The 22,672-nt window shown below is 41.6% G+C and overlaps 4 protein-coding genes across 14 annotated transcripts in view; 2 read left to right on the plus strand and 2 right to left on the minus strand.

The window, feature by feature from the left end:
* Positions 1–94: 94 nt before the first annotated feature.
* On the plus strand, positions 95–5,247 carry cep57 (centrosomal protein 57). 3 transcript variants are annotated; one of them, XM_084350784.1, is made up of 11 exons: positions 95–338; positions 777–960; positions 1,279–1,479; positions 1,569–1,690; positions 1,843–1,971; positions 2,588–2,665; positions 2,845–2,940; positions 3,316–3,399; positions 3,514–3,743; positions 3,823–3,967; positions 4,053–5,247. In XM_084350784.1, the coding sequence occupies exons 1-11, from the start codon at positions 291–293 to the stop codon at positions 4,236–4,238; spliced, it is 1,503 nt and encodes a 500-aa protein (XP_084206910.1). In that variant the 5' UTR covers positions 95–290; the 3' UTR covers positions 4,239–5,247. The 3 variants fall into 3 exon arrangements, with proteins under 3 accessions (XP_084206910.1, XP_084206911.1, XP_084206912.1); XM_084350785.1 differs by having other exon boundaries at positions 3,316–3,396; XM_084350786.1 differs by having other exon boundaries at positions 780–960.
* Positions 5,248–5,982: 735 nt separating this feature from the next.
* LOC311255933 (guanylate cyclase soluble subunit beta-2-like) lies at positions 5,983–11,043 on the plus strand. Its single transcript, XM_084350640.1, has 15 exons — positions 5,983–6,041; positions 6,162–6,235; positions 6,473–6,567; positions 6,687–6,847; positions 6,929–7,028; positions 7,163–7,389; positions 7,476–7,563; positions 7,682–7,785; positions 7,881–8,097; positions 8,177–8,497; positions 8,587–8,735; positions 8,842–8,988; positions 9,823–9,977; positions 10,067–10,248; positions 10,388–11,043. Exons 1-15 carry the CDS (start codon positions 6,039–6,041, stop codon positions 10,741–10,743), a joined length of 2,379 nt encoding a protein of 792 aa, XP_084206766.1. The 5' UTR covers positions 5,983–6,038; the 3' UTR covers positions 10,744–11,043.
* A 1,388-nt stretch (positions 11,044–12,431) lies between these two features.
* LOC311256186 (putative coiled-coil domain-containing protein 195) lies at positions 12,432–14,293 on the minus strand (the record flags this gene model as incomplete). Its single annotated transcript, XM_084351035.1, has 3 exons — positions 12,432–12,561; positions 12,665–12,887; positions 13,963–14,293. The coding sequence occupies 3 exons, from the start codon at positions 14,291–14,293 to the stop codon at positions 12,432–12,434; spliced, it is 684 nt and encodes a 227-aa protein (XP_084207161.1).
* A 4,517-nt stretch (positions 14,294–18,810) lies between these two features.
* The window catches only part of dock10 (dedicator of cytokinesis 10), a 66,763-nt gene continuing 62,901 nt past the window's right edge, over positions 18,811–22,672 (minus strand). For 5 of the 9 annotated variants that reach the window (XM_084350872.1, XM_084350875.1, XM_084350871.1 and 2 more), the window contains 7 exons: positions 21,788–21,934; positions 21,482–21,692; positions 21,204–21,394; positions 21,023–21,123; positions 20,251–20,389; positions 19,991–20,063; positions 18,812–19,827 (listed from right to left, as the gene is read on the minus strand). In XM_084350872.1, the coding sequence (XP_084206998.1) occupies positions 19,769–19,827; positions 19,991–20,063; positions 20,251–20,389; positions 21,023–21,123; positions 21,204–21,394; positions 21,482–21,692; positions 21,788–21,934 (921 nt within the window). In that variant the 3' untranslated portion in view covers positions 18,812–19,768. Of the gene's footprint in view, positions 19,828–19,990; positions 20,064–20,250; positions 20,390–21,022; positions 21,124–21,203; positions 21,395–21,481; positions 21,693–21,787; positions 21,935–22,672 lie in introns of all 9 variants that reach the window. The other 4 variants (XM_084350874.1, XM_084350878.1, XM_084350876.1 and 1 more) reach the window with 3 other exon arrangements.

Consider the following 22,672-nt stretch of genomic DNA (forward strand, 5'->3'; position numbering starts at 1 on the left):
TGAAGCACACATTTAATATGTATGTGCGCGGCGTCTGACGGGCCAGGCTGGTATAGATATCACACAAACCCATCAGAACCCTTGCTTATTTGTCTTGACAAGTGATGTTTTTCTCTTCACAACACATATTAGCACTGGCAGCTCCAGAAACGGGGCTTAGCTAGCAAACTGTCAGCCGTAATTAAAAAAAACTCGGTTGTAGTTTTACTTTAAGCTAATATTACCGTATTTTTGCATATTTTGCTGCCTGGTTCAGCACAAGCGAAGCGGACTGGATTGGCTGCACTTCAATGGAGACGCTGTCAAAAACAGCCGCTGCTGATGCTACGCGGGAGAAGGTAGTTTACTAGATGCTGCCTGATTTAACTTAAAAGGAAGATTGAAAGCTGTTCACCACAGTTTGTATAAGCAATAAGAAAAATGTAGCTTGACTGTGCGGAAAAGCTACCTAGCAGCAGTTGCTACAACTCAGACCAGCTGATGTTGCAGACCTGGAAAGTCTGCTGAAGTTTCCCCTTTATCTGTTTTATTTGACTTGAGCAGGATAAATAACTCATGTTGTGACTTTAAGTTGAGTTTGAGCATGAATTTGAAGTTTTAGCTCATATTTATTTGACTTTCTGTGCCTCATTTGCTGATTATTTTTCATGATGAGATGCCAACCACAACCACAATATCTCCAAAGCTCATATATTATAGATATCAGTTTTGAAAATAAGTGCAATACTCCCCAGATATTGTGGATACTGTTCAATAATATTTCTATTTTTCTGCAGAAGCTCTGTCCACCACCACCCAGCCGAGTAGTGTCTGACAGCCTGTCACTCCCATCTTATAAAGACTATCCTGCTCACCGTCCCTTCATCAACACACTTGTGCATCACACCCCCCAAACACGCACACATCAGTCCTGTCGCCCATCATCACCCAGCAAGGCATTCCCAGAGACCAGCAGTGCAGGTAACTTTAATTTGTGTATGTGTGTGCGGGTGTTTTCCCTTTACGAAGTTTCCATTGAGGTATTGTGGTGTTTCAGCGCTCCATGGTTACAGCATGTGCAACATGATGCCGCACTACTTGAATGTCTCAGCTACACTGACATCTATTCATTCAAGTTCAGATCCCATCCTCCTATTCCTCCATCCCAATTTGAAAACCATATCGTATTACGCCATGACTATAATCACAGCATTAATATGTTTGAAATCTATCAGTATATCCCCATTTGCATCACATTCTTGTATCCCTCACACACAATTTGTGTGTGTGCATGTGTAGCGATCCTATCCGCCTTGAGGAACCTCCAGGAGAAGCTCAGGAGGCTGGAGTTGGAGAAAGGACATGCACAGCTCAGTCTGCGCACTATGGGGAAAGATGCATCACGCACACATCTGCAGAGCGATAAAGTCACACAGAGACACTTTAACGGTCAGACAGACACTGAAAGAGGGAAAGGTGGCCAGTCCGACTGCAATCAAGGTGAGTGTAGGAATAAGATGTAGTAGCTCATGTTACTTATATTTCCTCTTTATATCTTATTCCCTGGTATCTCTTTGTCTGATCCACAGTGTTGATCACCCACCTGGCTGCTGCAGAGTCTTGCTGTGTGACGCTGGAGCGACAGCTGGATCACATGAGGAGGATGTTGCGCAGTGCCAAGGCAGACAGGACCAGCCTGCTCCAACAGCAGGTTAACTTAATGTCATAGGCTGTGATATGCCAGGACTCTTCACAAAAATGCACTTAAAAGCATGACATGCATGAATGTTTTTGAGTCAAAGCCTCTCTTGTGTGGCTGAGTAGATTTTGTAGGGCTGTATTAATTGTTTTCCACACTTTCAGGTTTCCATGGAGACAGCCAAGTCAGCCGATCAACAGTGTGACACGGTGTCTGAGCATGCCCAATTGGAGAAGCTGGAGCGACTGGAGCAGGAGTATCTCCGGCTGACACGCACACAAAACAACGCCGAGGTAAACACAGAGACACAGTTTCTACAAAGACCAAAGGACACTATTTCTTCAAGCTTAGTCACAGCCTGTCTGTCTGCAAATAAAACAAACAATACAGTACATTATCCAAAAATGTTGGGTTGTGGTTTCCGATTTGGGAGCCAGGACTGCCACATGGGTTTCTAAGATGCATCTTGAGGGGGTCAAGATCATTAAAGGGGCAAAAGAACAAAATAACACATACTTGTTTGACAGATTTATTTATTTATTTTTTAAATTTTCTTACATTTTTTGCTTTTATCTCTTCAGGCCTCAGTTTGAAATGAAAGGCTCTTTTTGGTTAATCAGGCTGCAATGCATGTCCACACTAAAGCCATAACCTGTGACAAGGAGGCACAAACCAAATCCTGTAGGTTAAAAACCACTGATGTAGCTCTGGTTCCTCAGATAAGTTCAGAAGTTACAAGCCTGGCTGTCATTGTAGACTCTGATTTAAACACGGGCTTATGCACAGTATGGTCTCACTTAACCAGAATTATGTTGAAAAGCTAATTTATGGTTTAACCTCAAGAAAAAAACCTAAATTCCATTATTATTATTATCACCACAATAATAATCTTATGTCTGAATGTGTCAGATGAAGATTCGGCAGCTGGAGATGAAGCTACAGGAGGAGGAGCATCAGAGAAAGCTTGTCCAGGTTCAGGCCCATCAGGTAACAAGGCTCTAATTTGTATTTCTCTTTAGCTACACTAGCTTTCACTCACTGTTGACAGCTTGTACTGTGTCTTATATATCTGTCCATTTTTATACCACACTGCATGCTTATGCTACATGTAAATGATGAAATGTCCACAGAGTTATGCTTAAAACGTTTGTGCGTGTGTTCCTCAGCTACAGACGGGTTTAGAAGCAAACAGGATATTGCTGCAGTCAGTGTCACCTTGTCTGTCTGGCAGACAGTCCAGAGAGAGGAAGTCCAATTCAAAGGTAAAGACCTTCACAGGGGTGATTTAAGGATTTACTTCTGTACGAGTGTGCTGAGGATGTTTCTTTTCCTCCTCTTAAGTAGATGTTTGAACTAATATGACAGCTGCAGTCGAGTGCTTTTTACAGTGTTGGTACATCTGTGAATTTCATGTTGAATCAAGTGCGAAGGAATACAAATGCATTCGTTTGGATATCCAGTTAAATTCTTAAAATAGTACAGAAATGCATGGAAGTTCAATGTCTCTGCTTTTTTTTTTCTTAAAAAAAAAAAATCCCAGATCAGTACGCTTCCTCCGCTTGGTGACGTTATGAAATTAATAATTTTGCATTTTCTAGTGTATCTAACTGTCGTTTATGTTGCTTTTCTCTTTCCAGAAATCTTCACCACAGCAGTCGTCCTACACAGAACCACACTATAGACTGAGCCTCAGAGATGTACCCTTTGTTGCTGGAACGGTAGTATGGGCACATATTCCTTTGTGGTTTTAGCATTGGAATAAAATTACATGTAGTTTTTAACGCTGCTCCTTCATTACACTGGCTCTCTCTTTGACTCTCCTGCATTACTCTCAGTCGGTCGGCTGCAGCCACTCGGTCCGAGCAAACGTCCAGTCAGTCTTGTCTCTCCTGAAGCGACACCAGCCACACCTCTGCAACAGCCGCGTCCTCTCTAACAGCGCAAACGGCTGCGAGACAGGTAGTCGCAGGCTTTCGGACACTTCCTCTTCTTCCTCCTCCGCTAGTGGTGAGGAGCTATCAGAGCTGCTGCAAGCGCTACAGGAGGAGCTGCGACTCATGAGCTTGTGAGTGAAGCTGCATCAGAGCTGTATCAGGAGTGAATTGCTTTGAATAGTATTAAACTTGATTGTGTGTGTCTCGCAGGGAGCAGGACGAGTTGACGAGACAGGTGGAGGCCTGTGTCTCTGAACGGGAGAGAAAAGAACTTCAGAGGGAGCAGGAGAGGCTGCTGGTGAAAATGGAAAGGAAAGGAGAGCAGATCAGTAAGCTCTACAAACACAAAACACAGGTAGGTCCTCACACAAAAAGTATCTGCAAAAGCAAGATTTTATGTTGTGACTCCTGTCCTTTATTCATTCTTGTCTCTCCTTTAGATAAAGAAGTTAAGAAAGGAGGCTCATTCTAGGCCCAACAGTGGGAACGAGGTGAGGGTGACTACCACAGTGTCCACCAGAGGTCGCTCCGCTGGAGCTGTCAAAGTCAGACCAGGAGAGAGAAGCAAGAAGAACCTGAGGCTGCTGAGGGACATGAAGGCTCTGCAGACCTCATTACGGACCTGAAACTGAAGCCTACCAGGACTTGAACACAGCAAGTTAGGTTCATCTTGTTGGTGCTATCTACCTACCTGTGGCCATTATTTCACCTTCAGCACAACCACTGACTGAAGATCACTACAGAATTAAAGCTGTAACTAAGTGTCTACTCATGAACATATGACCTGTGTTATTTTGAGAACATTTTTTATTTATTCACAGTATTAGGAACATTGTAATGCATCTAAATTACTGTGTCTAGGTCTCCACCTGTCCACCCAAACTGCATTTGATCAAAACAATTTGTTGTCTGATTCGTCATCTGAGTGTAAAATGACTGTTCAGAATATTTGAAAGAAAGAGAAGGCTTTAAATTATAAATGACTTATTCGTTAGAAAAACCATTAAAGACATTAATTAATAAATATTTGTTCATGCAGCATGTTGGCTCAAACTTGCGCTTGTTTTTTTATTTTGAGATTCAAGTCTTCCACCAGCAGGGGGCGTGAAAGATCCAAAGATTGCTGTAAAATGTATTTGAAATGTTCTGTTTCATTTAGTTTTTCATATAGTTTACAACAAAATTTACAGTAATGGACAACCTGGCCTTAAATGAGTCCCAGGGAAAAAATATAAATGATTTTTTTATTATCATTTTTTTAGGAGGCCAGAATCTCATGGTACGTAAACATTCCTGGGTTGCTCTACAGCTACAACTATCCAATTCCATAAATATTCATACAGTTGATTGGTAGTGTAAAGAAGCTGAAGTGATGAAATAGTTTAATGATGTGTTGAAGGACCTAAAAAAAATTATTGTGTACTATTTGGTTAAAACGACCGAATCGCCTCTATTGATTGATTGATGTGTCATATTGAGTGTATGTGCACACGTGTTGTTTGTTATGATTCAGAGTATTTGTAATTACTTTTACAGATTTATGTGGCCGATTTTAATATTTTTTTGACCAATCATGGGTAACTTATTTTCGAGTGAAGACGTGTTTCTCTGAGAAATAAAACATTTATGTTTGCATATGGCTGTTCTCTTTGTTTCTTAATGATTAGTTGTTATTTTGGGGGCCTTGTCTTGTGTCTGAGCTGCTCCCCTCTTTGACTTATCTGTCTTTGACGCTGGCACTCATGACGTCAGTAGACATCAGACTAGAACAAGATCATATTGACCTTAAAACAAATTACATTACACTATTTCAGACTAAATATAGCTCTATCATATCTACAAGTAAACTGTAGTTCATCTTAAAATAAAGGAATACTGCTGAAATTATTATAACTTAGATTTTATATCTTCTTATAATATTTAATGAGTTATTAAAGTGATGTGGAGTCTTTTTATTCCCTCAATATAAACTTTGTTGTTAATACTCCAAAGACCACAAACCTTCATTGTCTTTTCTGAGCTGAACTTCTGAACTTTGTTTATGCAAAAATGAAACGTGCAAAAAAACAAAAGATGTGCCTCTGGGCTTCCGTATATCAAATTATTAATACATATTTAGATTTATTCAGAAAACTAGTAGATGCTGTTGTCACACAAACTGTAGCCTAGCAAAAATAGTCTGGACGCAGTCTCTGTGCAACCAAACAACATTTTATTTAATTGGCATTATTAATTGGGATGTGAAACATGCGCGCCTCCAGTCCCAGGCTGGTTTCAGCAGCAGCTCCAGTGCGTCTGTCTCCATACAGCTGCAGCCTGTCGCCTTTATGTTTGGACTTACTGCGGATAGACAGAGCGATGTGACGAGGACACCGTGAAGGGAAAAGTGGCTGGTGGATAAGCTGTGCTTTCGACTAGTCAAAGATATGGTATGCTGCTTTTGGTTTCTTTGTTGTTTCTGTCTTTCTTTTGTTTTTTTCTTCCTAACTTTCTTCTCCAGACCTTTTACGCGACAGCCCGTTGTACATTGATGTCTTTGTCCTCGACAGTATGGATTCATCAACACCTGTTTGAGATCGATGGTAGTTGAAAAGTTTGGTGAGGAGACGTGGGTCAAGCTCAGGTAAAATAAAGATTTCTGTTTACTGTATTTACAGATTTGTTTAAAGGGCTACTCCAAAGCTGCTGATGACTTTGGGCAGCCAGTAATGATGCTTTACTTTAAAGCTTTACTTTTCAAAGCAACATTTCCTCGTTATGATGAATATTAATAAAAAGGGAGGGAGATTAATAGTATGTCTTCTTCTCTTGACAAACAATAAATCCACTCTCTTCCCAAAACCATCACCATCATGTACAGGGATGAAGCCGGAGTCCAGGATACCTTCCTGACATACGAGGTCTATAAAGATGAGATCAGCATGCAGTTAGTAGCAAAAGCCTGCAAGCTTCTAGGTAAATAAATCACCATGTGTGTCATCTTGTTTTGTTTCCATCTTTAAAATCATATTTATTGTTTAATTTTATATGGTAAATAAATGAAGATGTGTATTTTTTATTTTTGTTTTGTGCAGGAGTGCAGCCAGAGGTCGTCTTGAGGCAGTTTGGAGAATATTTCTTTGAGTTTTGCAAACGATCGGGCTACGACCACATGCTGCGGACTCTAGGAGGGAATTTATTTGAATTCACTGAGAATCTGGATGCGCTTCACAGTTATCTCGGCCTCTCCTACAAGGTGCCTGCTCCCATACCAGTTCATTCTTTCTTATTCTGAGGAGAACGCTGATTTGTCCTCTATTTATCTTTATTCTTTTAGGAAATGAATGCACCATCTTTCCGGGTGGAGAGGAACCCTGATGGTACCATGCTCCTCCACTATTATTCAGACCGCAGAGGACTCTGCCACATTGTCCCTGGTGATTAAAAACACCTCCTCTGGAATAAATGCCAGTTTCATCAATGAGCTTTTGTATTATTCTCATCATTTTGCCACCATTTGATTGGCTTTCAGATCAATGAAATTGACGTGCACACCCATTTTCTTTCACAGGTATAATTGGAGCTGTCGCTAAAGATTTCTTCAACAGTGAGATTACGATGGAGATCGTCAACCAGCTGGAGGAGCTGGAGAGAACTGGGAAGAAGGAGCATGTGGTTTTTCTTGTGACGCAGTGGCCGGCTGTGGCTGCCCGGACCAGCAGAACTGGGTCTTTTCCAAGAACCCAATCCCTTCAGCCTTTGGCCAACCGACGTAACGCCCTAATCTGGGTTCAAGAGGTTAGCTTCATAATACCTGAAGTATAGTGTGGACAAAATAAGCCATAACAATAAATATATCAACTTTGTCATCTCTGTGTCCTCAGCCTCTTCACCAAAAGAGGTCCAGTATCAGTTTCTCTGCACACAGGAGTCACTGGGAGACAATCAGAGGGCTGGTTCACCTCGGGAAAGGTACGGGACAGACATACAAACATACATACAAACCTTGGAACAACAGGTTGAGTCACAAACCTGCAGGTGGCTGTAGATGTGTATCTTTATTTGCAAAGTTAGACCATTTGTCTTACAGGTAAACTGTTGAGGGGCTTTCAGCCGGTGTACCCTACAACCCTTAACATTGATTTGAAGACTTTCTGCCATGCTTTCCCTTTCCACATAGTCTTTGATGAGCAGGTACAGTATATTTAACAGGCTACTAGAAGGATACCTTCATGAGTAACTGGGTCATAATAAATTAACTGGAGTGATCCTGGTGGTGTCTGAGGCAGCTGGTGGTGCACCAGGCAGGGGTGAACCTCCAGAAGATCGTCCCTGGGCTCCAGACGATGAGCATCCACCTGGACCTGTTCTTCAGCATTGTGCATCCCGAAGTCACCTTCAACATCTCCAGCATCAGGAAGTTCATCAACAGCCACTTTGTCCTGCAGACACGCAGGGACATGATGCCTGAAGCGTGGAAGGACAGGCCCATGCTGCAGCTCCGAGGTAGAGGGGGAAAAAATCTAAAACTATATATTGTCTCCCCTAAGCAGATAGAAAAAGCATTACCGTTTGCTCCACGCAGGTCAGATGATCTGGATGCCCTCTCTAGACTGTATGCTCTACCAGGCTTCTCCTCTGCTGAGAAGCCTTCAGGAGCTGGAGGAGAGGGACATGCACATTTCTGACATCGCGCCCCACGACGTCACCCGCGACCTCATCCTGCTCAACCAGCAGCGACTGGCTGAAATGGAGCTGTCCAGTCAGTTGGAGAGGAAGAAAGAGGAGCTCCGCCTCCTGTCGCAGCACCTGGAGGAGGAGAGGAGGAAGACGGAGAACTTGCTGTACGCCATGCTGCCCAAGCATGTGGCCAACCAGCTGAAGGAGGGCAAGACGGTGGAAGCAGGTGAAGGGAATGAAAGTGCTATGAATGTATAATAATCACAATGTTTGTGTGTGTCTGATGTGACTTCTGTGTCTTTGTTTATCCTTTAGGAGAATTTAAAGAGTGCACCATATTGTTCAGTGACGTGGTGACGTTCACTAACATCTGCTCCCTTTGTGAACCCATTCAAATTGTCCTCATGCTGAACTCCATGTACCTCAGATTCGACCGGCTCACAACTGTGCACAATGTTTACAAGGTACACACAACAAATTGAACATTTTTGACACGGATGTTAAAGTAACAATCATGTGTAAGTTTGTTTTTGAGTCATGTCTTGGCTGTACTTATTTGGTGTTTCCCAGGTTGAGACCATAGGGGACGCCTACATGGTGGTAGGTGGGGTGCCCATACCTGTCTCCAGCCATGCTGAGAGGGTGGCCAACTTTGCCCTGGGTATGATCTTGGCTGCAAGGGAGGTTATCAACCCTGTGACGAGAGGACCCATTCAGGTGCGAGAATGTTTGTATTCCATTTATCAAAGACACAGTGGTGGAAACTGGTAACTAAGTACTCAAATACTGTGTTCAAATACAAATTGGTGTGTGTATTTCCATTTTTTAATGCTTTATACTTCTACCAACATATTTCAGAGGGAAATATTGTACACTCAAAAAAGAAGTTTGACTAAAACAGTGACTTCAAGTATTTTTATTACATGCACTACATTTTTTACATCTCAATCTTCATCATTCATCTTCATGAAAAGTTTTTCTATCATGTAAACATAAATAAATAAATACATAAATAAATAAACCAAAAAAAATGTTCCATTCAATGAGTTCCTTTGAACTTATTATGGCGGGTGGTTAGGAGGTCGACCGGTGACCTGGTATAATTAAGGAGGAGCCATCAACACCAGATGAACGAGTCTCGCGATAGATACACACCGGTATTTACTTCCTGCTTTGAGCGACCGCGCGACACACAAACACAAGAGGGATCTGCCTGCACTAGTGATTTGAAACTTTGAAACTCACAGCAGGATGTAAATACCGGTGTGTATCTATCTATTCTTTCTCCCTGAAGTTTTAACAACAGGTGACAAAATGAAACGCATCGTTAAATTGAACAAACTTTTATATTTCTGTGGGTTTCAACATTGTTGAAAAAAATGTAGGATCACGTAAATACACAACTCAACAAAATATGTAGCAAGGGTCTCATCATTTTTAATGCAGAAATGTTACATAATCTATCTAGATATATCTTTTATGCATGAAATGTCTTAAGTTCTCTCCCGTCCTAACGCAGCATCTGTTAAATGGCTTGTTGTATTTCTGCAGATCCGAGTGGGTCTCCACACTGGTCCTGTTCTGGCAGGTGTAGTTGGGGAAAAGATGCCTCGCTACTGTCTGTTCGGGGACACAGTCAACACTGCATCTCGCATGGAGAGTCACGGCCTCCCTGACAAGATCCACCTGAGTCCCACCGTCTACCAGTGAGGACGCACATATTCATGCGCTCACCCCAAAATATGTGATATCCTCTGTCTGATTTCCATATCCTACATTTCCAAATGTTTCCCAGGGCTTTGGAGAATAAAACCTTTGTTATCCAGAAGCGAGGGGAGATTGAGGTGAAGGGGAAGGGCAGAATGACCACTTACTTTCTTGAGAGGAACATAGGAGTCAGCGAGCAGCAGATTATGGGAGTCTCAGAGCGAGCGACTGGAGCCAGACAGCAGGACAGCCAGATGAGCTTCCAGCCAGGTCTGTTTGCTGTCTTACTTCTATATCTCGAGATTTACCTTTAAATTTATTATTTTTCATTTAATTGGCAGTTGTGTGGTTTTTAACTGTCCTGCATACACATCAATGTCTTCTTTCCCCCTTTCTTCCTCTGCTGTAGCTTTTCAGACTCAGCGCAGGGATGACCTTTGCTTGATCCCTATGAAATATGAAGACAGCCCGAGTGAACCCCTGCTATCATCACATATGTCTGAGCCCCAGAGCTGCCCAGCCATCAAGCCCCGGGACTCGGAGAGCTACGGAAGCCTGCACACTGACGATCAATCACAGGATGGAGATCTAGACCAGTTAAAAGATACAGATACATTTGGCCAAACAGAAGTGAAATTCACAGAAAAACACATGGACGGCTTAGGCAGTGACAGACAAGTGAACACAGAGGAACAACGCTTGATTAAAGCCGCTGAAAAAAATCAAAGCAAACACACAGGAACCAGGTTCTGTGTGGTCCTGTGAGCTGGTTATTATCTGCTGAATGGCTAAATGACTAGAAATGATTTATCAAACAAGGTGCAATGTATTTAATGTGCCAACAGCTTTTTTTGTACATCATTCTTACGTCAGATTGCTAGATTCTAGGCAGTGTCTATGTTTCCCTTTTGTAAATATGTCATACTTCGCATGTAGTAGATCAAATGTTATATAAAAGTTTAAGTTGACAGCGTATGATTTGCTTGTAGCTCATGAATCTGTCTCACATACTGAATGATAAAAGCATTTCCCCTGTCACTGATTGACTCCCAATAAATCTTATGAGCGCAGAAGGTAAAAAAAACATTCAGTTAAGTGACTTTTCATTTGTTTTCATGCACTACAAAGACAAATTAACGTGCCCACCCTTGTTCACCTGATGCACTTAAACAAATGTGTGCACTCAGTTAAGTTGAAAAAAAAGAAAAAAGAAAGAAAGCAGCATCTGAACACACACTGCTCACAAAACTCAGATCAAACTGTCAAATTAGGCAGTGCTGATCAAATATAAATCAAGATTGTGTTCAAGACTCTTTAGCTGTAAAACGAGAAAGCTCATGACGAGTCAGCCACCATTTTGTGTCCATTGAAACAGAGGCTCACATATCTTGGATCAAGCAGTAAAATGAGGCAGTGCTGATTTAAAAGTGAATCAATATTAGCAAAATCTGCAGCATCTCCTAGTGGTAAACTGCGCTCTGAGTAAAAGTTTGAAGCTCATTTCCTGTCACTTTATTTTGTAGTGTGGAAAAGTAACAAAAAACATTTAAGATAATGTCTTTCTCAGTGTGCAGGCTCCCAAATTTCAGCTAAAAACAATAAATCAAATCTCAATTTTAAAAGCTTACTTTTTTAACAAGTGTGAGCATCTTTATCTCAAGGTGGAAATGCAGCTGTATATCTAGTCTTATAAATACATAAATGTGATATTAGTGTATTATTTAGTTTTTCAAATGACCCACATTAAGGATAAGAGTGAATAAAGGGAGTACAATATCATTTCATTGTACAATCCTGCTTGTATGACGATAAATAAATTGATCTTGCATCTTGAGTTCATCACAGGTAATAGCTTACTTTAATTTTCACATTAGTATGCCAAACACTGGTATATTCACAAGAAGCCTTCCATGCATGAAAGCAGACAGTACAGTGTGTGACATGGTCTTCCACTCTTTAGTAACACTGTCAACAAACATGTCACATGTTTAAACACACATGCGCCCCCCCTGACAACCCATTTAAGTTTACACTGTGAAAGGAAACAAAGATGAATAAATAATGAGCTTGATGTTTCTCACGAGGCCTGAGTCAGTGACCACAAGTGTCCGTAAAAGAGCTGTCACCTGCGGGTGTGTGTCTCGCTCCAGAAACGACACCCCGGGCAGAGAGAGGAGTCCAGACATCTGATCCACGCTGCAGAGGGCTCCATGTCTCATCACCGCTGACCGGGCCTGGATCGCCATGGCCGGATGAAAAGCACACCGGTAACCAGAGTCCTCTGTTTGTGTGGTCAGGTGTGATAAAATCGGTCTGCTGGCTCACGCAGTAAGAGCTCAATCTACACTGACCTAAAAGAAGAGGCTGAATGAGGCCACAGAGGTTCAGTTCATGAGTGCATTTTGTCTCGAGTCCACAGCCAGTGTCTTTAAGAAAAAGTTCTGCCTCCTATCTCAAGATTCTGTCTCAGTAATTGAGGCCAGCTCTGTGATTTTAGGCTCCTCCTGGTGTTTGGTTAGTACAGGCCGGTTGGTGTAAATGTCATCCACAGGAAGAAGGAATGTAACAGTTTTTACTTTAGCCCTAAAAAGGTCAAAGAAAGCACAGGAGTTATATGTCTACAAAGCTGCAACATGGCTTCAATTATACTATAAACTTTATTCAAGCACGACATGCTCGTCTTCACCTGTTTTTGTGTACATATTCCTGCAGGGAGTGCCTGTTAGTAACTTTCCCCACATCTCCTCTGGATGAGTCACCGAAGAGGCTGTTCCCATGCTGGATTTCTTCTTGTAGTCTCCCCCATCCGGAGTCAGTCCGCTGGGCCCGGTCGGTCGCTGCCTCTCTCATGGTCACCCCTGACAGGTTGGAGTTTATGGAGTACCTTCTGACAGTCATGACAGTGTTCTCTGTGGAATAACACGAACATGATGAGTTGGGATGGATTCACTTCCACAGTGCAGAGATGGATATGTAAAGAAAACACAGAGGGGATTTTGATGCAGAATTTATCTTTCCATGATAATTTTAAAAAATGTCAGAACTTAAATAAAGAAGCAATGGTGGAAACAGTAAAGTTCATAAGTTGATCATATGTTTTGTATGTCAAAGTAAATATAGTTAAATAACTGTATTCTCCTCCACTGACCTGTAGTGGAGTAGCAAGTACAATATGCTCAAAACTGACATAACAAAAAAAAAATGCAAGATTTTCTTCAGTGTTGTAAAATGGACTCCAAGGTCATACTTAAGTGTAAAGATATTGTGTAAAGCATTTGATATTAAACGTACTTCAGTGTCAAAACTGATTATCAGAATCAGTTTTTTGTTTTGCTTTTTTGGCATCTGACTGCATATAAAATACATTTATTTAAAAATGTGCTGCTTTAGCTCTGGTGCAGCATGTAATCACATGTATCACAGAAAAAAAAGTGGAGTTAAAAGTACAATATTTGTCTCCAAAATGTAGTGGAGTGAGAGTGGCCTGATAATACCTGAAAATTGTACTTAAGTACTAAAGTGAATGTACTTAGTTACATTCCATCACTGGTTTTCTTGTTTTTGCTTTTTCTGTGAATAAACAGTGCACTTCTGTAAAAAATCTTAAGCGGCTGTCGAGTTGCATTATGGGAATTGTGGTCTCCAGTGTTTTTGAAGTTTGACCAATGCTGATGACTCAAATCAGGATATCTCGGCTCTTTCTCCTTATATTCTTTAACTTTCTTCCTTTTTAATCTGTCTTTCTGTTGGACATCCAACTCTATGAAAGCGTGATGTTAAACTGGTGAACTGTTCCTTTAAAATGCTCTTCCCCATCACTTAATACATGAGTTTCAACAGTTGCCTGAAATAAAAAATGATTTATGTCTAAAGATAAAACCGCATATTACAATCAGATGTATTACCAGTTACCAGATGTGCTGGATAAAATGATTTTTGAAACAGAAACATAAGAGTTGTGCAGTAGCAGGCCTTTTCTCTCACCTTTGTATTGACCCTCCAGTGCCGGCGCAGACGCGTTCCTCCTCAGGTTCACATACGGGTTTTCCACCACCCCCTGCCGCTGCTCTGCTGCTGAGGACACCGGGCTGCCTTCCCCCGGCACGGCCCCAAACGCCCGCTGCCCGTAGTCTCCCCTCAGCTCTCGGTTCTCCGCCTCCAGCTTCTTGATCTCATCGCGCATCTCCATGATGACCTGCGCCAGGCTGCGGGTGCTCTCCATGGTGCTGCTGCTGCGCTGCCAGTACCACGGCTTCCCAAACACCGGCGGGGAGTCGTGCAGGAGAAGCTCACCGTGCTGCTGGGGCTTTAACATGCTGCTCCTGAGGTCCTCCTGCTGGGTGCCTCTCTCTGTTGTGTTGCGCCTCAATCTCAGTCCAGATCTTGTTCTGGGGAGATTATGTCGCCTTTCACCACTTATACAGCTGAAAGGGCTCCGGTGATCAGCCAGCAGCGCACAATGGATGTTTTATTAATCAGCACCCGGCGTCCAGTTTCAGGAAAACCAAGCAGGGGTCGGAAATGAAATGCGCCCTGCACAAGAGCTTGAATAGCGGGAGACCTACTAAACCTGCAGGAGCACTGAAATAACTCGTTTCTGACAAGTTTCTGGTGCTGGAACATGTGTAGCTGCTTCATGTCTTAGATTTGTGTGCTCAGATTTTTTTTTGGCACCTCACTTTTCATCTTGTAATGCTCTTGTCCCTGTTGGGATTACAATATCCTGCCTCTGAAATATTAATTACATCTGTCAGCAAAGATAAATCTTAGAAGGAAACTGAGAAATGGCCAGCTTTAAGTGTTTTTTTTTCTGATTGCAATGCAGAAGATTGTTTATATAAGACGGAGCATTTAAGGTGAAACTGACTGATTGCACAAGTTTAGATTTGATTCATGTCTTTTAAATGAAAACATATATGATTTACTGGCCCATGACAGATACGAGACATGTGGGTTGTTTGGCCTCAAATTGAAACCTGTTCAATATGTGGTCCTCGTGAATATGTATGTTTTTATAAATTCAGAGGTCAGGGGGTTAACCCAATGATGACAGGCAGTCTTGGAAAAAGAAACACATGAAAACAAAACAGGCGTTTGATAAATAATAAGAGAAGGAATCACTGCAGCAGACATCAAATACAGGCAGGCTGCACACAAAGGAGGAAATTACAGATAATTACACTCAATGGGGCTTTCACAGCTGGGATTGTGTGGTCAGGTGCTGCGACGGAGCTCATGTGGCCACAGGTTGTAACCCATTATTAATAGACCCGACTGTCTCTGAGCGCACCTGTAGCTTGGCTGAAAATACATGCTTTAAAATAAGCTAAAATCTGAAGTATTATCAGGAATATCTGGGAAGGTTTGAGACATTTTGTCGCCTGTGACCTGGACTGAACGGAGCTGGCTCGGAGCAACCTGACCCCGCCAGCAGAGTCTAGGCCACTGGGGAGGAGACAGGTACACAGAAGCCAGTCTGTGGAGGAGAGAAACCCAATCAGCCCCCTCTTTCTGGTTCACAAAATAGGCTACAGAGGAGGGAGGGAGGCGAGAGGGAAATACCTGATTGGCTGAGAGGAAGGGAGTTTGTGAAGAGGAGGCAGGAGGTCAGTGAAACTCAATCTGCTGCACCTCAGGTGTGTGACCACAGAGAGAGTGAAGAGACAGAGATATAAAATGTGTCAGGCAGAGATAAAGAAAGACACTGAGAGAGAGAGGGTGAGAGAGAAACAGAGGACTGCATGCTGGCTTTTGCCACCAGCTCAATGTTCAGGGCCACTTAACCTCTTTTTATGTGCAGTGCCACAAACCCCGGCTTAGCATCAATAAATAAACAAGCACTCGGCTGCACTCTCTCTCTCTGCATGGTCGGTAATTATACCCAACTATTGGAAAAACTGACGACAGATCTCATGGAAAACTGGTCTGTCGGACCACATGCTGAACTTGAATGTCATTTCCCCCTTTCAATTAAAGGGGCACTATGTAGTTTTGGAGAAGAAATTCAAAATGTTTAATATTTATAATATTAATGAGGTAGAAATACAAACTCAGACATTTTTATTCATTTATTTTTTTCTGAATAAACAAGCTGATCTCAGGGGAAAATAAGGTGAAATTAGAAAGGTGGCAGGGTCCGCCAAATATAAACAAAGTAAAACAGTAGGAGATTGTGTTGCCCTTTAAGGTCAGTTTGTTTATTCAGTTTATTCAGTCATGAAAACAAAGAGAGTTTGTTTATTTAGGCATAAAAACACATTCAATGAAGATCTTTCTCTTCTGATTAAAATTTCCTTTTCTGTTTTTCTGTGTGCTGAAAAGGCTTAAAAAGGCATTTTATCATAAAGTTTCTGCAAGTTTCTCCTTTATTCCACTGGTCATGTATGTATACTTTTTGAAACAGATGCTCAGACTTAAAGGAGCCTGAAAAGATCTATAAATCCACACTTCTGCAACTTCTTTATCCCCATAGATATCCAAATAACAAGGTAAGTTGCCCTACATTACAGTTTGCAGTTACTACAAACAAAACTGACATACAACAGACTAAACCAACAATCATTTCAGTATCAGCGAGCAGTTACACCTGAAATACTGCATGTAAGGAAGTGTCAGAAATCTGAACTAAACAATGGCTTGTTAAAGGGGTAGTTGATCAAAAATGCTTGTGCACGTCCTTTTGCAGAGTGATGCAGTTTGTGGGTGTAGTTCCTTTATGAAACTGCTCAAAACAGGGTCTGTGGATTATTCTGAGTAATCGTCTCATGATTTCTGGAAGGAGACATTGCTGTTGTGTTTCTTTAAATGTATTTTTTGGCGCTTTGAGCACCACAAACCGAGTGCCATCTACTTCCATTATATTTGAGAGAAGCCAGACATATCTATGGCGGATATCTCCAAAACTCTGCAACTAAATCCTAAATAATGTAGTTGGAAAAATAGCACTACAGATAAAAGGATTTTGGGGTGAACTGTCCCTTTAATTTTTCATATCAAACCCTGCTTACAACAAAGACCACCAAAGGAAACATTCAGCAAAATCATTTAATTGAATGGATGAAAACTCATGAAATTGTGTCTCTGTTGTCAATTAAATCCAATTCATTCTCTTTATTAATTTCCAGAAGGCAGCTCAGCTCTCAGCGCACTAGTAAAATATTCTGGTTGGGGTGCGAGGGGGGGCGTCAGTTGTGGTTGCAGTAAAATATAGAGTCAACAATGAAGATGCAAACACAAAGGAAAGCAGAGCTCCGGGGTAGACACAGCGGAGACAGTCTGAGTCCAAACACCAGACAGACACATAGCAGTGATGATGAGAGCCTCCAGGCTCCATCAGATCTGAGCAAACTGCTCACATTTGGATTCATTTGGATGCTGACTTTGCTCTGACCCGTCTGACTTTGACAAAGAAAATCAATGATCTGAAACAAAGGATTGCTGCTGTTGGAGTCTTTCCTTTCATTTCAGTGAAGCAACAATAATCCTGCCTCTCTGGGTTGAGAATGTGTTGAAACTCCCACTGCTGTGCTCGTACCGTGTAGTGTCTACAGTACCTTTAATGAGCTAAATGAATGATATTTTCTCTGACGATGAAATATTTTCAAAATTTCATAGAACTGCCTCGTGTGACAGTGATAGTGGAGAGGTTGACCTTAAGCCAAATGTCTTTCTTCTGGTCGAAACAGCCGTGACCTCTTTTATCTGAAGGCTTTGATGCAGCAGACCCTTTTCATGTTTTGCACTGGCCCTTTAAAGCTCAGTACCACTGCATATTATTTCACAACTCTGTTGACATTTACTCCTTGAAGAAAATGTGATAGCAGACAATACAGAGCACAACTGAAGAGTACTGCACATGACAAATGGTGGGTAAACCTCTACTGACCTTCCTTTGTCTCATTGTTTAAAGGGTAAATCCACCAATTTTACACATTTGAGTGTGTTTAGAGGTCTTGAGGAGTACTACAGCCTATGTGACGAAAAAGAGAAAAAAAGTAGTATAAAGCCTTTTGTGGCTCCAGAGGAAGCTGCATGCAATCTGATAAACTGCCTCCAGTGATGTCACTCAGTGCCGAAGTTGCATTGTGGGTAATGTAGGAACATTTTTTTGAAAGGAAGAAGAATTTGTGGAAGAGGTGATATATTTGGTTTTGTTGTATCTAACAGTTTTATAGGAGTGCAGATCTGCTTTTTATAACCTGCCGTCTACATTACCCACAATGCAACTTAGCCAGTGAGTGACATCACTTGAGGGACTTCATCAGATAACATGCAACTTCCTCTGGAGCCAAAAAATGCTTTATAGCTCTTTTTTCACATATGCAGTAGTACTCCCCTGTAGACCCGTAAATACACTTTAATGTGTAAAATGTCTACTGTATGATATGCGTTACATTTGGGAACATTCTTTCCATTAGGAGATGATGGATTTAAAGATTTATATAGTGTCTTGTGCACCAAGGCAAAAAGTGTTTTCTTCTTTGTTTTTGATTTTGCTCATTACACATTTCCATCTATTGTGCAGGTGAAGGACCTCACAATTATATATAATTCGCTGCTGCCGGGCTCAGTCAATAGACAGAATATGAGCGGCTGCTGTGCACAGCTGCAGCTAAGGCACAATTTCATTTTAGAAAGGCTCTTTTACCTCATTCAACATGATTGGAAACCTGGGTACATGCGATTAGCATACTGAGAGACATGAACTTTGTCATCTGAAAGTAAGGTGTAACATCTCATAAAACAATAGAAGAAGAGAAGACAGTGGATGAGGAAATAAGTAAAAGTAAAATGAAGTCTGGACATAAACAAAATTTTATTTAAATGTTATACATAAAACTTTAGTTTTTGTTCTTTTTTTAAATTCAGCTAAACAAATATTTATATATCGTATATTTTATAAAAAGAAACATTTCAAACATTTTAAATATTAATATTTCTTATTTACAATTCAAAACAGTACAGGAAATAATGACAGTAACAATGCAATTTCAATCATAAAAATGTTACAAAACATAATTTTTTTTGTTTCCGTTTGAAAATCGGCAAGCTGATATTTTCCAGAACGTTAGCAAGGATACAAAGTAGCAATGTGGAGCTGCTCTACATTCAAACAGGAACTGGAGGTGCGTTCAACTCTTCAGATGCTTCGTTATTCAAAGACCTGTAATCCAAATCTTTTTCTTTTTTTTTCACATTAGTCTTCTTGAAGTTTGAAGTACAATGATATTCCACAGAAAAAAATGTAAAAATTGTCATCAAAATGCACCAGAAAGCTGTTTTTTACATACACAGCTGAACGCACCTCGAGCTCAGTAAGGTCACTGTTCGCTAAAGGGACGGGGTTGTTGAGAGAAGGCGCATGTTGTGTGGTTGTGTGTTGGTTCACGTGTGTGTGAACATATGCACTGTGTGTGTTTGTGTCTGTCAGTGTGTAAGCTGATGAATCAGTCGGCAGGGCGGGGAGGGGCGGATCCATTTCTCACATGGACCGAGTCTCTAAAACCAAAACAAACAGTAGCTAACAGTCCAGCAGCCTGGCCTCTACTGCAGATAGTTCTCAACGACAGGACTACAGACTATCACGACCACAGTCTACACACTTCTTCTTCCCTTGTTTTCTCTACACTCGCCATCAGTCACAGTTCCACTACCCTGCTGCGCCCTGCAGCAGGAAACAACTACAGTCAGAAACAAGCAAATGAGCCACGCTGAGGCTCAAACTGGCACTTCAAAGCCAATTTCGAGGGGGAAAAATGTCCTTCCAGGGCACAAAGAGTTTCCTGTGAGTCTATTGGCCGTTCAGTAGGCGCTGTGCCGCTCCGTTCCTGGTTGTCTTGTGTGAGGAATCTGGACAAGAGCAAGAATAAAAAAAGCTTGCATTGGAACGGGAAGATTTAAAAAGGAGGCAAGTGTCAAGACTAGCAGGTTTGGATAGATGGAGATCGGCTGAGAAAGCAAGCAGCAATGTGACATGATGTCGTTCATGAGGGAATCTGATGACATGACATACCAGTCTTAGAAAGAGTGGACAGAGAGCTGTTAGAGAGAGATGAGGTGCTGGCAGCGAGAACACGTTTTTGTAGCTGTAATGAGAGGAAAAGTTCAAAAACAAATGGAGAGGAAGTACGAAGCAGTAACAGAAACTGATGACCATGAAAAATACTTCACAAAATAATGCAAAGGAGAGGAAGATGCAACTGAATAGGAACAAAAGCAACAGTGTGGTAATAACACAAGTCTGGACTCTTATTGGTCATTGCAAAGTGAGACCTGCTCATTCATGATGCCAGACAGCTCGGTCAGCATGTCCCGGTAGTGAGCTCTCATCTCCTCCTGGTACTCCAGCTGGTCCTCCTTGATCAGACGCTCGTTCACATCCAACGCCTGACCACAGGCTTCTGCAAACTGCCTGCAGGGGGCAGACAAAGCAGCACTGGTTGTTAATGCTGTGGACTGCCATTGAATGGAGGATTGTTTTCAAAAAGGCAAAAACTATGAGGCTCTGACAATTTCAAAACATAAACAGGTTTCACTGATGGGAGCTTTGACATTGGAAGAGTTTACTTTTGCATTAGATTGTTGCATTTATAAATCCGAATGTGCAATAAGACCAAAATCAAATAGGAACTGTGCTTTATGAAGGTTTTCCTGTGATTTTTTTGGCAGTTGCTTCTGACTTTTGTGGATCATTTTCTTTATTTTATTCCATTTTTCTATGATTTTTTGCCGAAATCTTGATTTCCTGATGTTTTTTTATTGATTTTTATTCACATTCACATTTGCTGTTGCATCCTGGGAACTACATATGTGTTAAACTGCATCTCCAACGTGCACTTGCTTGACATCTAATAAAACAGCTCTTGATTTTTAAATTCTTAGTGGTCAAAAGCGTTCAGGGCTTCTATTGTTCCCCGACACTGAGAGTATAAAATGCCATAATTCAAACATTCATGAAAATATAAATAAATATATAAGATGTATATATATGTATGTATATATATATATATATATATATATATATATATATCGAATCGAATCCTACCTGAAGATCTCCTTCAGCAGTTTGACCTGGTTGTCCGGGTATTTCTTGGCATTCTTCTCCTCTAAAAACGCCCTGGCATAAGCCATAGGCCCTGCATTCACCTGGAAGAGGAAGAGCAGGTCAGACAAAACAAGGCATCAAAAATTCACCCCAAAAATCTGTATTTTGGCGTTATCCCCACCTTGACACTGACGCTGCCCTGCAGTTTCAGCTGCAGCCGGATCATGTCCACCTCCTCCATGTTGCAGAGCTGGTTGAGCTCTGAGACTTTACGTGACATCTCGTCGATGGCTACCTCGATCGGGTTCATCTCCGTGCTCTGCTGCTCCACCACCTGGATGCGCTTCTTAAGGTAGGGGAAGCTGGAACTCGCTGAGGAGAGAGAAATAACCAGCAACCAGTCAGACAAACTTTATAGTTCCCTTCCAATCTGACGTAAGGACAGAAACTAACACTTACTGGTCAGGATGGTGCGTCTCTTGCACTGCTCCTCCACGTCTCCGTGTTTCTTCCCTGACAGAGTGAACGGCGTCTCAAACACAAAGCGGTTGATGTTGTGATGTCTCTCAAAATCTGTCCTCTTGTCCTGTTGTTCTTTCTCATCGAAGTAGGGCACCACATACGTCACCTGGATGTAGGCAAACTTTGGGTCCAGGTCTTTAGGATTTACCTGTTTTTAAAGGAGGAAGCAAGCAAAATATTACCCAGCTATCTTCTTTTAATGTCTTAAAAAACAACGTCAACTCTTATAAGTCTGTCAGTTACCTTGTTGGAGTCCTGGATCATCTTGACGTTATCAGCTCCAAACTTGTCCGAGTAGAGTTTGAGTAATCTCTGGGAGATTTCCGACAGCCCCGTCAACTTCGGCTCTTTGTAGATGAACTCTTTGCTCTCCTCCTCCTCAAAGAAACCCTACCGCAACACACACACACAAACAAACACATTCACACACTAATCAGCAAAACCTGCTACGTGCATACAGTAGGTGTCTGTCTGATCAGTCTGATTTTACGTCATCCCCTGGTGGTTTCTTGTACACACAGGCCATCACATGTGTTAGAACAACTCAGCCCTAACAGGGTGCCAGTGTTAGGTTCTGGATGGGAGAGTTCAGAGGTCATTTTCGAAACAGCTTTGGAGTCAAACGTCAAAAGTGAATGAGGTTTATTAAGTAGCGTCTTTCTGTCCTGTTTTAAACCAGCTCTTTTTAATGTGTAGGGAGGAAACAACTTCATCGTCAGAGATTACGGGAGGTAAAATGGACCACGGCAAGCTTGACACAAACCCTTCAAAGGGTGAGAGCAGCAGATGTTAATAGTGGTAGAAGGGGAGGAGAGGCAAAAGTGGTTAGCTCTGAGGAAAATGGAAAATCAAAGACGTACAAAACTTACCGCAATCTTGATATAGAATATAATAAAAAAGGAAGAAAAGAGAGACAGAGAAATTAAGGACACTGACTCAGTGAAGAAAAAAAAAATCTGGTCTCCTTATCTTTCCATCTCCAAGCCTCACTGACAATGAGGGTCTTTCTCCTCCTTTTCCCAGAAGATTTAATATTCTCATTATCAACTTTTTAAACTCTTTCTTCACCTCACATCACCTGAAATCTCTGAATGGAATTATTATCCTCTCATTAACAAACAGGAAACT

Source organism: Pagrus pagrus (genome assembly GCF_965226575.1).
Source record: "Pagrus pagrus genome assembly, chromosome: 4".
Taxonomy (NCBI): Eukaryota; Metazoa; Chordata; class Actinopteri; order Spariformes; family Sparidae; genus Pagrus; species Pagrus pagrus.

Excerpts from the sequence above, each read along its gene's own strand:
- cep57 (XM_084350784.1), top strand. The coding sequence starts at position 291 with ATGGAGACGCTGTCAAAAACAGCCGCTGCTGATGCTACGCGGGAGAAG. Across the intron at positions 1,972-2,587 it reads GCACACAAAACAACGCCGAG|ATGAAGATTCGGCAGCTGGA; the intron begins GTAAACACAGAG and ends TGAATGTGTCAG. Across the intron at positions 2,666-2,844 it reads TCCAGGTTCAGGCCCATCAG|CTACAGACGGGTTTAGAAGC; the intron begins GTAACAAGGCTC and ends TGTGTTCCTCAG.
- LOC311255933 (XM_084350640.1), top strand. Across the intron at positions 6,848-6,928 it reads ATCTCGGCCTCTCCTACAAG|GAAATGAATGCACCATCTTT; the intron begins GTGCCTGCTCCC and ends TTATTCTTTTAG. Across the intron at positions 7,390-7,475 it reads CCCTAATCTGGGTTCAAGAG|CCTCTTCACCAAAAGAGGTC; the intron begins GTTAGCTTCATA and ends CTGTGTCCTCAG.